The sequence below is a fragment of the Phaenicophaeus curvirostris genome, chromosome 12, assembly GCF_032191515.1.
Source record: "Phaenicophaeus curvirostris isolate KB17595 chromosome 12, BPBGC_Pcur_1.0, whole genome shotgun sequence".
NCBI classification, from domain to species: domain Eukaryota; kingdom Metazoa; phylum Chordata; class Aves; order Cuculiformes; family Cuculidae; genus Phaenicophaeus; species Phaenicophaeus curvirostris.
The window spans coordinates 4,194,158-4,210,937 of record NC_091403.1 but is presented as its reverse complement, the minus strand read 5'-3'; the positions used below and the strand labels follow the sequence as shown (position 1 = coordinate 4,210,937).

General features: G+C 39.9%; 1 protein-coding gene across 8 annotated transcripts in view; it reads right to left on the bottom strand.

Annotated features, from left to right (window-relative positions):
- Nucleotides 1-16,780, bottom strand: part of ATOSA (atos homolog A) — a 49,487-nt gene that overhangs the window by 12,918 nt on the left and 19,789 nt on the right. For 2 of the 8 annotated variants that reach the window (XM_069866729.1, XM_069866730.1), the window contains 4 exons: nt 4,127-4,311; nt 3,105-3,307; nt 2,552-2,677; nt 418-2,275 (listed from right to left, as the gene is read on the bottom strand). In XM_069866729.1, coding sequence (XP_069722830.1) covers nt 418-2,275; nt 2,552-2,677; nt 3,105-3,307; nt 4,127-4,311 — 2,372 coding nt within the window. Of the gene's footprint in view, nt 1-417; nt 2,276-2,551; nt 2,678-3,104; nt 3,308-4,126; nt 4,312-8,511; nt 8,530-10,147; nt 10,498-11,613; nt 11,663-12,025; nt 12,178-15,118; nt 15,233-16,780 lie in introns of those variants that run through there. The other 6 variants (XM_069866732.1, XM_069866727.1, XM_069866726.1 and 3 more) reach the window with 6 other exon arrangements.

The window sequence follows — 16,780 nt, the reverse complement described above, 5'->3', positions numbered from 1 at the left end:
CTTCTGAACCAGGTGGATTTGCATCACACTAGTCCATTAGGAAATATTTGCCACTTCCATACTGAAGGAATTCCTCCTAATGTCCAGTCTAAATCTGCCCCTCTCTACTTTATAGCCATATTCAGACATTGATATATTTACAAGAAGAAGGTATGGCTAACTGCCTATGGAAGCTCATTCATAATGCTGTCTGTGTGAGCAGAATAAGGTAAAGTTCTCCATGTTAAATTTATAATTAAGCAGGTATGGGGGAGGCACCACCAGACAAACATTACTTCAGACCAAGATGGCAATAGTACCATGCTGCTTCCTACAAAGTCAGGTTTAAATCCCTCTCCCTATCGGTCCTTAGCAAATCTAGGGTACAAGCTGACTAAGAGCAGCTAAAGGAATTGGTCTTTTCCTCTATGTATTTACCTGTACATCTGGGTTCTTCTGCCGCTCACACTTAACTATAGTGTCTTCTGCAGGTTTTTTCTGAGAAGTGCTTTGGAAATTGAGGCCTGTTGGGTCTTCATTCTCATCATGTGCAGTTTTCGTTTTATCTTGTTTGGTTTTGCTTTTGAAACTGTCATGGTCTTTATTTAAATAATTTTCAATACTAATAAGCTGTGTGTTTTGCTCATAAATATTTTGGGGTTTTGAGTCTTTATCTAAACACTTGAGCTCATTTTTGTGCAAAGAGTCAGACACCTGCATCGCAGTTGCTTTTTTTGTACCTTCAAGTATTCTGCATTTATCTATCTGTAAATTGTTAAAACTATCCATGCCATTATTCGCACTAACGACTGTTCTTTCTTTACATTTATTTGTGCAAATCTGTTCATCAATGCTGCTGAAATTTGAACACTGTTTAATTCTATTGGTTATCTGGTCTTTCTGTGCATAACCACAATGTATTGTTTCCAATTTTTCTGGCAATTCAGATTTATTTTCTTTAGGACATGATGATGATGATGTGTAAATGTTAGAAAATGCATAAGAAGTTTTATTTGAAGTCTGATGAAATGCATTTCGAACAGCTTCGCTGGGTTTTGCTAAAACCAGTTTTCTTCTTGCTTGTAGTTTCAGAGAAGCCTTCAAGTCCCCATCAAACCTAGAAGGACTGATAGGAGTATCAGGTGTCTTCATCCTTGATTTACTGCTGTCTTCTAACAAAGAAAAGTCAGATTTAGCAAAAGAAACAGAAGATGGCTCCTTGCCTTTCTTCAGCAAGTTTTCATCTTCATATGTACTTCGGAAAATTTTTGAACTAACTGGACTAGTCTCATGCACTTTACATGGATGTCCAGTAACGTGAGACGTAGCTGGATCACAATGGATCAAGTGTTGAGCAATCCTTGCTATCACCTCCTGCCGCTCTTGGAGCAGAGAATCGATCAGGGGATTAGTCTCTCCTGCTGACTGACGGCCACAGTGGTTGCCTGGAACACGGGCATCAAGCGGCGGCACCTCTGGTATTGCTCTAGTTTTGCCTTCACCACTATCTTCTTGCACTGCACTGTCTAAGTTGGCAATAGAAATGGGGGAGGAGGTTTCCTTGCCTTTCCTTGGCAAGTTTTCATCTTCATAAGTACTCCGAAAAGCTTTAGGTGTAGCCAAGCCGTTCTCATGTATGTTGAATGGATGTCTAGCAACAGCTGGCGAAGTAGCTGGATCACAGTGAATCAAGTGCTGAGCGATTCTTGCGATGACTTCTTGTCGCTCTTGAAGTAAAGAGCCTATCAAAGGATTGGTTTCTCCTGTGGACTGATGAGAGCAATGACTATTTGAAACACGGGAATCAATGAGAGAAAAGGATTTAAAAGTCCTGATGGGTGTTTCACGGGATTGTGTCTTATTGTCTGCCGTAGCATTATAGCACTGAACTTTAGACTGCGATGCCCCAAAGTCAGATCCGAGTCCAGTGGATGGATAAAGTTTTACATTTCTGACAGATGTAGTAAATTCAGGTGTCTTTTTTCCATTAAGTAAGCTTTCAGGTGTCACTGTCCACATCTGTTTCCCACAGAAGCGCTGTGGACTGGAGGTACTGCATTGCTGTGCTGCACTGGAATCACTGTGCTGATGTAACTTACGCTCTTGCATTCGCTTTTCATAAAAGCTGAGGTTGGTGTGAATACTACAGGTCAAAACTGGGTAATTAGATTGTCTGGGCAAGGACTGGACGCTGACTCTCAAGGCCACGTTGTGAGAAACATTAGGAACAGGAAAGACGTGCTCAGTTGGTGTCTGAGAGAATGTCCATTGCAAGTCCACATCTGCAGCGCTCACCCTGAAACAATACAGAGGGGCATTTACAAAAATACCTAAATGAAGTACCTTTAATTATCTACTTCATAACACAAATGTCTAAGAAAAAACACTAGATAACAGCAAGTGCTGTACTTCACAAAGTTTACAAACCCTATATATACAACTGCCAAAGTACTGGGCCAACAGTGTGGCACCTTCTGAAAGCAAACAGGAAAACAGGATGGAAGAATGGTTTTAAAGCAAGTTGCAACAACCTGTGAACAGCAAACCATTATGTTTTCCATCCCAGACATACCTGTACAGGATGTTTCGGGGAACAGCACCATGTGAAACACTCAGCCATGCGCTTAGCTGAGAGAAGAAAACAAAAGAGCGAACAGCCAATAAAAGTGTCTTCTCTTCAATGAATCGGTCTCCGCTCCTAAAATGTATTAAGAGAAACACATTGATGTTGGCAAGAATATACACAGAGAACTATTAGAACTTCTTCCTGATCTTTGAAAACACAGCTGAATAAAGCAAAACAACAAAACTCCTCAAACATTTTGACAATTACACAGCCTGATTTGGTTTTATACACATCATGACTTATACAATTTAACATAACAAATAATGTATAAAAATGAGCATTTTCAACTAGGAGCACTTCATACTCTGCATTGCACAATGTACACTGCAGAAAATATGAGTACAGGAAGACTAAGATTGAAAGATGCTTAGATTTCACTAGTACTTAGATTTCAGTCTTCATGGCAAAGGGCCAGTTCAAAACCACTAACCGATTACTTTAAGGACTTTAACATGAAAAGATTCTTCCAATTATCAGCTAATCCTAATATCCAACTTACTGTCGAGGAACTGGCTCCAAAATCCACCTTTCTAACAGCAATGCATCTTGTTTGATCGCAGGATCATTTAAATCATTGCCCTCAGTTGTCGGCCCTTCATCACTATAGCAACAGTCTGGAAGTAGCATCACTTCTACCATGATTGGAATATTGTTCTTCCACAGCAGCATAACCTCAGATCTGGTTCGCCTGGCTTGACGACACTGAGGGCAAGAAAAAATGTCACCCTATGCAAGCCATAAAAATACTGGCAGATTTAAATCTACTTTAAACACACGCTCCAAAGTACTGCGAAAGGGCAAGGGTCAAATTCCATAAATTAGGTTTTACCAAATCAGAGATAAGATTTCAGAGCTATTAAATGAAAAATAATTAACAAATCCTTTATAGCTGTACTAGCAACTTCTGTAGAAAATTAAAAGAGCTCAAAAAATACATTTCCCTAAGCACTGTACTTAGCTATCTTGTACGTCCCTCTATATGCAACTCTTGAATAGTTACACTCAAGCAGTGTCTTTATAAATTCAGTGTCTCGGAGACAGCTAACTTCTGCACAAAAACCAGCTGAAATTCACAATGTTCTTAGATGGGACGTTCCAACCTTACTCCCCAAAAAAAACTTGCTGGATTTGATATGTTCATGTTTTTTTCCTCACTAACTTTTCAAGAATACCTGGAAAAGTAAAAAGTTATGCAAGTCAGCCTACATTTTCTCAAAAAAAACCCCAAATCAGATCAAGAATGCTAAGTATAGCACTTACAATTTGCATAATAAAGACTCAAATAGATACAGCATTCAGGTAGTCGTGCAGAATCTCATGTTCAAGGATAAAAGGCTTAATGATCTCTCATTTTAAGGACAGATCTATTATTAGTATGATACGGAATTACATACTCGTTTAAATGTGGGACTAACAGAGAGCAATTGTTATCTGTGAATCTGTTGTGGGGTTCTCGGCTGACTTTAATCATGGTAGCAAGGATGCACGCCAAATCACCTAAAATGAAATCACCCATCATACCTGAGCCAGTTTGTCACTGCATTCATGCTTAGATGCAGGTGGCTGACTTGATTGTGCCGGTGGGCAATGAAAACCCTCTGTTCTGCCCTTGATCGAATACTCAGGAGTTCGACCTTCGGTGATCAACAAGGCCAAGGAGACCAGGAACTCCTCAGCTTCATATTCAAAGTATTCATCCAATGTATCTATCATTTCAAAAAGACAAAAAATAATTACATCCGCTGTTTAACAAGCTTTCAACTGTTGGCTGACCCTGCGATTTATTTCAATTTATACTTAAAACGAGAGGCATAGGAAATGGATCTTTTTATCAGGTTGGACGCATTCCCCATAAGTTCAAGTTACTATACCACCACAAAACATCTTTTTCGAATTTCACGACGTTGCCAGCACAAGCAGACAAAATTAGAAATACTCTAAACATTTCACACAGTAACTGGTCAATATACCAGATTTTGGCAGTGCTGAGAAACAACCGTTTGTGTTGTGAACCACAGCTGGATGACAGCTTCTCTAGAAGAAAAAACATTTCCTGGGCTCTGGTGGAAGAAATCTCTGGTGGAAGAAGGCAGTATGACATGGCATCATTAGTATCATGTGACAGATAAAATGAGAAGCCGCAATATATCACAAAATACATTAAGAACTGAATAAGAAAAGAGAAAAAATTACTTCTATTAAGAAAAGTGGGACACAGTGTTCTTCAAGCTTTTTATTGTGAGTCTCCACTGCTGAGAGCAAGGCTTACTTGAGAAGTCCATTTTTAGTTACCTTTAACGCATACAAAAGGTTCCTAAGAAACGTACAGAGTTTTCATTGGTTTGTATCACGGTCAGTCTAAACTTGTACAGAGAATTAACAACTCAACAGGTTTCCACAGACAAAGCAGCAACTGGCATTGCTCTTCATCAACTACCCTGGCACACTTGATTCCTGCAGAGGTAGGATGCACCAGTTCCCTGATTTTCTGGTGTTTTGTAGAGCACCCTTCTCCTCCTCCTCCCTCACCACCGGGAGGTCACACATCATTTAAACAGATTCAAGTACAACCAGATTGTGTCATTACCCTCTCTGCTTGGAGACACTAAAGTTTCAAATTGATTTAGTTGCTGAAGAGGTTACCGAAAAGTCTTTTTTTCTGAGAAAACTAAAATACATTCACTTCAAAGCCTATTTTAAGAGCAGTAAAGAAAAGCAGGTGGAGGCAAGGCTGCCAGCAGTTCTTTCTTTTTTTATGCTTTAGGGGAACAAAAGCACATGACATCTTTGCAATTTTAGCTCAGATGTCCCATGTCATCCACCAAAACAAAGCTGCCACAGGGACAGAGTTAATTTCTATGGATGTTTTCATTACCATGCATAAAATACCTTTCCACTTGAAAAAAAGAAAAAGAATTCAGAAGTCTCTTTTGTCTTTATTCCTTAATAACAGAGCATTTAGCAAACATGGCACGACAGGCTTGAGAGATTCACACAAGAAGGGAAGCATGAAACAAAAGCTCCAATTAAATGTGCAATTACCTGTATATGCAAATTGCAAAGTGTATAGAAACAGCTTTTGCATGCACACATTTGCCTAGCCCGGGCTTGTACTCTGTGGACCCCAGGGCTCACAGCCTATTTTGAGTGATCTTTATATGGTAAATAAGAGAAGTCAGCCCACTGCCAGGAAACTCTGTTCATTGCACAGGAATCCTCATCTTTACTGACTCTTTTCCCCCACTTGTAATGGAATGCACTTACACAGCTGCTTTCTTCTGGTGGCAGGGATGGGCTATAGCCGGGATCCTCTTCCTGCCGCGCATCTACATCTGCCCCTGGCACCCACGGCCAGCGGTCCAGCACTCCTGACCCATGCTGTACGTGCCACATCTATCAAAAGGCGACAGGCACTGGACTGCCACGACCAGCACAAATCCTGCGGCTCCATTCGCCAGGGCTGTGTGGGGACGGGCTCTTCTGAAACAGCCACAGGTGCCAGCTGCCTGTCCCCAACCCTAGGCTGTAGCCCCACCACGAAGGGACCGTGGACACTGGAAGAACAGGGTGCTGCCAGGACAATTCATCTGGCCATTGCCTGCCCTCAGGCAGAAGGAAAGCTAGAGGACAGATGAACTACCCTGGAGGACCCCATATGGCACATGAGCGATACATTAAATCATCTGGCATGAGTTAAAATGATCATTCATCTGACGGATGGCAGAAAATGACTAATAAAGAGGGCCTGAAACATTAAAGGAATGGTAAATAACAAAGAGGACAAGACACTTAGGTAATATTATGAATCATCTGCAAAATTAGGCACCTGCAATTTTATTATTTTTTTTTTCAGCTGAAAGTCTGGTGAACAATAGACGAGGCATAGCCAGGGATAGGGAAATGGGATTTGGAGAGACTCTGAAAAGGATTTGCCTATTACAGCTGACAAAAACAAAATAATTGCAGCATTATCTTGCTGCTAACACAAGCATCTTGCTCATCATTCTATGTCCAGAGACCATGGTTAAGAAACTCACAGCAGAAGGATCACCCTTGGAGAACTTTTCCCACTGACCCAGAAGTCCTAAAAATCTAGAAAGTAATCAGCAGGAGTGATATTCATTTAAACAAGAACTGCCTTGTGCTTCACAGCACTTAAACTGAAGGAGAATTCATCCTTAAGAAACTGTGTAATAGGAATTCTGCTTGTTTAAAGTATGTAACAACATTTATGGTTTTGAAGAAAAAATTAGAGAGGTTGATCAAGGCCTGCATGTGCTTACGCAGACAGATCCTATCTCAAACACGTCCTTACTGTAACAGAAATGTGCACAGTAACGTGTCAGACCTGAAAATTTACAGTAGAGGATTTAAAATGGCAAGTAATAATAAAATAGACATGCCCTTTAATTAATATTAGCATGGTATGAGAAGCAGTAAAACATGTATTATTTGGCTCTCTTTTTCAGAGAGAATCCATATTTGATCAACAGCTTCTGGACATGACACAAATTAACAGATAAATCCTATGGCTTGAGTGCTTCTGCTGAGCCAGTTAGACTCAGGTAAAAGGCCCATCCTCTTTTTGCATTAAAAAAAAATCTGATACCGAAGCCTATACTGTGTACTTAAAATGCTCAGAGTCTTCACGGATATGTAGCACAAAGTGATATAACAATGCACTGACAGTTTAAGAACGTCCAAATGCAAAATCCAAGGAATCCAGTAAATAAGCAAGACCTAGCGAATAAAGCAATTAAAAAAACACAATGTTGTTTCAAAATAAAAACTGCATCTCCTTGAAGGACGATAAACAGCAAGTACTGAACTAGGAAATGCTACTGTTTTCTAACAGCATTATAAAGACAGGGGCACTTCAAAATTACATCAGCAATGTAACAAACCAGGTATTGGATCTGGACTAAAAAAAATAAATAATAATATTAAAGCATAAATTGCAACAGATATTGAGAAATATGTTTTCCTACAAGGTTCATGTGGCGTATTGACTTTCTAGCTCCACTAGATTTCTATACCATTTAGCAACTTCCAAGAGTTTTCATAAAGGAAAAAAAAACCCTATAAATATTGAGAAGCCCAGTAAATTGTTCCTATACAACAGACACAGATGATGCAAGTTGATGTAATTGAGGACAAGGGTGGAAAGACATTTACAGAAACAGCAAACTCAGTGTTTAGTTAAAAGAAGTCTTATTGTGTGTGCTGTAGCTGTTTGGTTTTGTGTATGAATCAGCCCTGTTTGAGGCACACAACATATACTGTGCACAGAATAACCTCAATCCTATAATCTGACTATACAAATGTGATTATTATTCTGCTTCCTCTCTAGCAAGGGAAAATAGAAGCATACAGCGAAAATACGCACCCTAGCAGTGTCTGGGTTTTATTCCCCTTAGGAAAAAATCCAGTGTGTTGACACAAGTACAGAGGAATTAAAGTAACAAGACACTTCAACCAATACATTGAAACTACAGTTTACTGACCAGGCGGTCACAAGAGATAGCAGATGGCAGACCACTCCAGGCAGAAAAAAAGAGAAAAATATAAATTTAGATGGAAGCAACCACACACAAACCAGAACAGACAATACCAGAGAACTGAAACAGAGAGGCACATCATTTTGCCTTTGTCTCCTGCACATACCAATCTCAAAGACGGATTTTCTACATCTTCTAGACAAACAGAAAAACCCATTTAATCAGACGTCATAAAAAAGAGTCTTCAGATCCTTGTCCTCCCCTGTCCACTACACGCAAGTGCACAAGCACTGGAATAAAGCATAAGAACTCAAAACTCCCCAAAAAGTTAAATTGGCTTACATCCTGAAACATCCGTGGAAGTCAGCTATGTGGTCCTAGTGAGTCAGAAGGCCACTTAACTGTAACCCAAGGACTCTCCGCAAACTTCAGTTAATCTGGTTGTGCCCAGCTGACTCTTTTCCCAACTAGGTCATGCTTGTGTGGACCAACTCCCTTCCCTTTCCTATCACAACATTTACTGTAGTAATTACAGAAAATGTTTTCCCGAAATGTGTATTAGAAGGCTTCGACAGGACACGAAGACATTCAGTATCATGTAACTCCTTGTGCTCCAGAGGCCACCAGAAGATACATCTACAAGCCGCTGTCCTGCCCTGCCCTGCCCGAGACAGCAAGACAGCGAATGGCCCCTGCAGAGCTCCTCTGCCCTCCTCCTATCACAACCAGGCAGTGCTACAACTGTCATCTCTCTTGGGCCATGCTTACTTTATTGTCCTAGCATGACGCCCTTGGACATCACAAACACTTACCAAGCTTGTCTTCCTCCTCTACAGAGGAGAGCTCATTTTCGCAAAGTGCCTTTCTTCAAAGAATAACAAATTTGTTCCACTTGAAGTATCCATTAGTCCTGACCTCCACTGATTTGGAGGGCTACTTTCTCAGAGAGTCCATGAAATAACTAATAATTGCCTTTAAATATGCTCTACAACAGTCCAGACCTTCCCATGAAAATCTTTAGGCAACCATACTGGATTTTGAGGCCACTGATTTGAAGTAATCAGATTTCTATGTCAATTCTTAGAAAGTTTTAACCCAGTAAGCAAAACACCAAACAAAATTTGGAGTTCATGGTGTAGGCTGATAGGATTCCCAGCTGATTCAAGTCCCGCTCCTGCCCTACCCCAGCTGTCCAGTGGGCACCATGACATGGTTGCCAACCTCTGCTCCCTGCTTCCTTCATGTGCTACAACTTTTTTGAGAGACTAAAGCTATTATTTAGGTACTTGGGTCTTATTTTTTGTATTTTTTAGTAGAGGCACTCCATGAGAACATGCTTTAATCTTAGAGTCCTGTGGCAGGAGAGTCGGGTAGAGTTGAGAAAAAGCAGCTGCACTGTCAGTGTTGAGTACCCATCACCTCCTAGCAATGGCATCGCTCTGCATTTGAAAAAAACTACAGCAAAAGCAGTCCAGCCTTTCCCCTAAAACGGCCCACTCTGAGTAAGCTTTATTATCTCACTATTCCAAGAACTAGGTTAAAGGTATTTCCATATTTTAAGAGTAAGGCAGGGATTCAAGAAACTACTGTAAAGGAAATGAAACACAATGTAAACATTTGACTAACAGCTTCTCTTCTGGAATTAGAAACACCTACGGATGCTTCAGTTAACTAATTCCACGTTGCGCTTCACTTCAAAAGAAAGTTGCCCTTGAATCCCCCAAATTCATGATCCTCTGCATGAGCAGTCATTACAAACCTATAATTATATCTGAAGTCACACGCTTCAAAAGTCTTGCAAATTAAAACTTTAAACTATCAAGAGTTAAAGATATGAGTCGTCAGCTTGCTTCAAGAAACAAGCTATTAGTCAAGTTTGCTTAAATTCAAGCAAATGCAATGAACTGGCTACCTTATATTAGGAATACTCCTATGCAGATATTTTTTTTTCCCCCACGTTGATTCCTGTCTTGGATACTTAGGGCTCAAGATGTTTGAGCCTGGGGACAGTCATTATGAAAAGATGAGGAGAGCAGCACAGTACCTCATCTGACTCTTGCTGTCTCCTTGCTTTTCCCAGGGTACCACCTGACTATCAAAGCAGTTCAGCTGTAAGCAGGAAATGGTGGCACAGGAATTTCACATTAGGATTGGTGCATACCTGCTATTCAAAGAAAATAAGAGTATAAACTATAAAAAATTGCTACTTAGTTTTGTGTAGGAGAATAGGAAGAAATTCAGCTCCTTTTGTGTTGTTATTCCCGTTTATAATTACAAAAACAAAACAAAGGACACCTTCTTATAGGCAAGGGGGGATTTCAAGACACAGCTACACGGCAGCTGATGAAGTTACTCCAGAGCAATGACAATCAATCAGTACCAATCAGCGCCATCAGCTCCACTCCAGACTGCAGCACAGCAGTTGCTCCTCTGCTACGTGCATATCACTGCTCATCTACTGCACGCTCCTGCTGGATGGCTCCCACAGCATCCAGAGCTAAGCTCGAGGCAGCTTTACTGTAAATAGAGCTATCAAAAAGAGACTGGGCTGAAAAAAACCAACCTGTACAATTCACATTTTACTAAGTTTCAAACAGCTTAATGAGTACAGAAATAAAATCCAGTTAAATACACTTAAAGCTTAAATTTCCTGCACTAACCTCAGAAACTACTGCTCTTTGAGAGTGTAAAACGCAGACTGTTAAACTGATCTGGGTGTTCCCATCTTGCTTCCTGCGTTTTGGCTGACATCCTATTTTGCCATCACCATACTGCTTACTGAGTCACTTCTCCTCTTCCAACTGTAGCTTTCTATTTTTACCTAAGCAACAACAATTTAACTGGCTTCTTTTAATTTTTTTGGCATTAAACCAAATTCTAGATCCAATATTTGCATTTTGATCAGGAAAACTGGCTTTTCTCTTAACTGGACAAAGAAAAGGAATACTTCAAAATAAATTATGTAAGCTGAATTGTTTCTCACTCCACAAGGAAATCACAAATTGTGAAGCAGGTCAATCATTACAATTTCATCATCTGTATTTAGCAAAAGGAAAACAATACCTGAAAATGTGATGTCTGAGGTTTGTTTCAAACCTCATTTCACAGAGTTGCATGAGAACTCATGTATTCAAAAATACATTTGTCCCACTATATCCTGACACCCATAAATAAGTGCTGAAACGTCACTGTAGAGCTGTAAGATTTTCAGTGCTGCAATGTTTAGCATCTTATATTTAAGTCAGCTGGAGAAACAGAGCATGTGGTTTTTGCTTATCCCTAAAACTTTACTAGTCTACAGAAGGGGTTACAAAAGATGCTACTTGTACCGACATGCTTTAAGCGGATAGGTACTGAAAGCAAAGAGGACTTGTCTCAGCTAATGGCCTTGCAGAAGCACACATCAGTTTGTGTTTTGCTCTACATGACCGTTTCCTAGACGGTGATTTTGTTAAATGTGACTACATGAAAAACCCTGAAGTTATATTATAATGAAACAAATACACCTACCAGGAGCATACTGAGTGATTTCTAAGTATTCCATTAATCCTTCTCTATCTTTTTTATATTTTTCCTTGATTAGCTGATGCTCTACTTAAATTAGATTATGTTAGAACAAATTGCATGGCTCGATGAACCTATCTGAACAAAAAAAACTTTAAAAACTGACAAAAGCAGTAGGATTTCCAATCCTGCAACTCAAAAGTATTTTTTTCAGGTATTTCTGTTAGTTCATAAAATAAAACTATGAGAAAACATCTCTTTTAGTTTCAGTATGTGGCACTAAGTATAGAACAGAAGGGTGTAATTGGAAGGGATAAAGGGTTTATATTTAGCCTTCACTCACCATCAACGCTGTGATTTACCACCCTCATAAATATGTTGGTATAAATTTTGCAGAATTATATTTAAAACAAATTACTGGAATGCTCCTGTTTTAAATCCCACTGCAGTTCACAGGAGGAAGCAAGAGTAATGTAGAGATCAGACCTAGGCTCCACAACCCGTGCCACCACAACGTGAAACCGCATCCAACATGCTCGGTTGGGGGAGCTGAAGGAGCCATGAGTCACCCTAGAACAGAAAACAGAGCACACTTAATCTTACAGAATACGTGAAACATTCTTCCCAAGTTTTTTTCTGGAAAAACAACTAAGCACTTTTATGTGAATAGACAGATTTTTCCAAGATGAAATTTCCAGATACATATTCAATAATATTATTTTTTTTTCACTCTTCCTTCACTTATGTTGATGATGACTGTTTCACCTTTCATCCAGGCTTCCCCAGCCAATGGAACTGTTTGGAAATGAGGAAAATGATGGCTCATGACCATCTTCTCTATTGTTACTCGCTAATTCAAGAACCAGCTTTGCAGCGACTACATGGCTGAAGACATACAGACTGAAGGCTCTCATCAACTTACTCAACTTCATGTTAGCTGTAAACATACTGCAGTGGCTCCATAGCTCATTCTTTCTTCTCAAAGGAAGTCCAACATGAATTACCAATGAAAAAGCACAAGCTTATGGCTAAGCCTCATCTCTTCTCAAGGCGTATCATCTATACGACAATCACAGCATTTGGATACTGGGAGGTCTAGCTCCATTTGGAAGCCAAGACAGCCCTCCCATTATGCAGGTTGATGCCAGCTGTGCATTAAATTCCAGCTGTGATAGTGTTTTATAGTACATAAATAAAAATGCATGCTAGAACTTTTATTTGAGGTCTTAAACACAATATAACTCAGGACGATAGACATACGTTTCCTCTTAAATTTGTTTAACAATCCAGCTTGACAAAGATTCAACTACTTGCAGACTTCTGCAATATTTTACAGACATCAGTTTAAAGATGGAAAGCAGTAATTTGTGATAATAAATCACTCTCGGATGTTACTGGAAAACAACATGGGACTGTTTAAAAATCCTACAGTAGGTATTTCAATGCTTATGAGAGCTGCCAGAGAGCACAGCCCTCTGCTGCAAACACAACATGTTTGCATCTTGCGCTGACTAGATTTTTGCTGAAGTGTTCCTCAGTTTATTCCTCTCTAGCTCAGCATCTTCACAATATATGCAAGTATCTTTGGGAACAGCATTCATAGCGATGCCAAAACCCACTCTTCCTGAAAATTTCACCACTAATACTAAAAATTGATCTCTTCGGGGTATTCCATGATTTATTTCATTGCCTTCAATATGCATTGTGCTTAGAAACTTGGAAAATATACTTCCAACTTTTCCTGTGTTTATTTTCCCGTTAATACTGATAAAATAACACTTCTTTTATAAGAGGGAATGTAAAATAGCCTTCAGCTCTCAAAAAGATTTTGAGTGAATGATCTGGAAGAGTCATTAAGGGCCTGAACAAAACCACAATGGGAGCACACCGAACTCCTGCTGGGGAAGGCCAGCTACGCTCTGTGTGAGCACGGGTTCCACTTTGGTTTACAATCACCAGGCACACACTGGTATTCTTCTTCCCCCAGATCATTGCAAGAAAAAGAACAGCTCCATCACGTGACATTTGCTTCTGATCATTGTCAGACCTCCTGGAAATAAACCACAGTGGAATTGAAAAGTGCAACGTGAAAGCACCAACTCATCTTTGGGTGGAATCAGCAGGGTTGCCACAGCTGTTGGAATCAGGGAAACCCCCTGAGAAAAGTACCATGTTGACTTACAGGATCATACATTATGGAAACTATTCACTAAGCGCTCAGCCTACAACACAACAGTCTGAAAACTTTAAACACCAGCAGCCAAACGCTCTCATCTTCACACTCCACTTCTGGTGCCAAGAAGCCCAGTCAATGGCTTTTAAACAGTCATAATCTTCAGACTGTGAAGTCAGGAACTACTGACTTTAATAAACTAAATTAAACTTGAAGAAATCAGGCATATCCGATAATTCCTCCCTGCTTTTAATCTCAACTATCACTCTGTACATAGAAAAAAAGATACAAGACAACTGTTTGTAAAGACTACTGAAGAATCTCTTGTATGTTGAACATCTTCTCGAAACTACCTATGGGTATCTATTTTTAATAGATAGTGTGATTTCTCAGTCTTACTCTGGTAACAAGAAAACCCAAAACCATAGGCCAGAGAAGGCTGTCGGATGACAGTGGGCAGAAGTCTAGATATTTTTGGGAAAAAAAAATAATTTATGACCTACTCCACTTTTTGGTGAAAGTAGTTTATTAAAAGACTATTAAGAAAACCTAACCAAGGCCTCCCACGAGCATGATTAGTATGTCATTTCTTCAGGGGCAAGAAGTTTGATTATCACCTAGATGTGTCACGTTTTCACAAAGTTTGGGGTTTATTACTAGCATTACAAATTAGGAAAGAGTGCAAAAGAGGTGCCATCAGCAACTCATCAGTGCAGCAATAAACCCTGCACCCACCCAAAAAAGCAACCCCTCTTCCTCGAGGACGCACGACACTCAATTTCAAACATTCTGTTGTCTTAAGAGGAACCTATAAATCAAAATAAAACCCACAGAATGCCAGCAGTGTTACCCAGGTCAGCTGGTATTTCAGTTAATTCAAGATCCCAATAGGTGAAAGTTAATTTGCTTTATTTTTAATTCTAGGGAAGGTGATAGTCTGTGCAGTTTTCCAGGAGGCTGCAAAGACCTTATTGGTCAGGAATTAAAAATCTGCAACTGCCTGGGCAGCAATGAACTTTCAGTTCAATTCAAGCCACCACAATAGTCACTTTACGTGCCAAGATCTATTTAATCTGTGCAAGTACTGAATAGCTTGATGGATGAAGGTTTTGTTCCTCTTTGTTTTCATGCAATTTGAAGAATCACCAGGATCTACGTGAGCAACATTTTTATTGTGTTACAGTTCAGATATACTTGAAGATGTAAAAAAACCAATCAGACTAAAGAAACCAGAGCATTCAAACCTTGTTAGGTTTCCCCTCCACACATACACACACCTTGGAAAGTGGCTTTTTGAAAACTGGGCCCACTTGAACACTGAAGTTTCAAATAGCACACTTGTTTGCTCACAAAATTTAAGTGTCTGCTTTCCCTCTCCTCTTCATTCAACCATCCCTGCCAGGCTTGCATTGCAACTTTGAAGGCTACCAGAAACACCCAGTCACTGGACATCTTGTGGAACAAAACAAGTTTATGACAATCCTAGATGCAAGACACTCACCCGAAATGCCAAAACAACACTACTAGAGCGAGAAAAATAGTGGTGTAATCATAACATATCTGTTCAAAACAATTCTCCCTTCCCAAGGGAAAAAGTGAGTTCATGGATGACTGCGCCGTTGCTGGCACAGAGCAAAGGCAGGCACGGTGAGGGCCAGCAGGCAAAAGTCTCCCTGCACAGCACTGACCTCAAGTCACCCATCATCCCTGGCCTCTGCTCCAAGTTTATTGGTTGCACGTGTGTTTTGTAACACCCTGTACTGAGTATTCTTAGAACATACTTTCCAGAGAACCAAAGGGACAGGGCTCACCCCTCCACGACCACTTCTAACACAATCTCTCCAGCAGCAGCAGCATCCTGCTGCTCAAGATAAGCTAGCAGCTTACAGAACAGCAAAGGATCCAACCTCTATGTTTGCATGCTCTAAAATCAGATGACCTGCGAGTCAAGAGACAAAGCAATAAATTATTAGAAAAAACAAAACACTACACTAAAAATAGTGTACATGAACAGCGTGAGAAGAACAAGTTTTTATCCAGTCAGAGCTCAAGGCCCTCCACAGGCTCTTTTGTATTCTGTGCAAAAACAACTGACAAAATCAAAGACAGATATATAAAACTCAACTTTTATTTCCCCCTCGATAACTCGCAAATATACGTGTAATCAAAAGTACAGAGCAAGAGAAAAAAAAAAAAAGATTAATTTGGGACCAGCAGAAAAGGTATTAATGTCCAAAGTAAATATACAATGAAACTCAATCAGAAGATGTCAAAATTACTTACTTTCATGCAAAATTGCTCCAAGCTGCCTTCAGCTCAGAAGTGCCAAGAAGTTGCTCTCTGCCTCACATCAGCTGCTAGCATAGTTCAGGCAATGTTAAGGATTCGTCCACTTGTCAGGTTTAATAGATTTAATAACATATTGTGAATGCTCAAGCTGAGCATCAGACAATAAAAAAAAAAGCAGCTCCCACAAACATTACAGAACCGAGGTGTCTGTTAGATGTACTTGTTTTGTCAACCCTTTTGGTTACCAGGAAGATCATACAGAGGTTTTCTGTTGGAAAAATTTCATCGCTATCAAGTGACAACACTGCATAATATTGTTGGAAGAAGAGGATCTCTTTTTAAAAGAACAAAGAAGTGAGTGTAGAAGACACTCAGATTTTAAGTGTACATTTAGGAATATAAAACTATATTGGCTATTACTGTAAACTGCCATTTTGTTTGCAATCGCCTTCAAGAATTAATAAAAACCATATTTTTAATACAGAACAATTTATTCTTACCATCTGAATTTGTGGCCGATCTTGAAAGGATCAGAATCTGGCATAGGAATCCAGACAACAAGCAACCTGCCCTCTTTACCCGCAGAACAATGTGCAAACTGGGTTCACTGCATCCTTATTACTGGGTCGGATCCCTAGGAAAAAGCGTTTAGCTTTCAGTGTGAGTTGGTTCTACTCTTGGCTATGAAAAAACACACTCTGAACTCCCAAG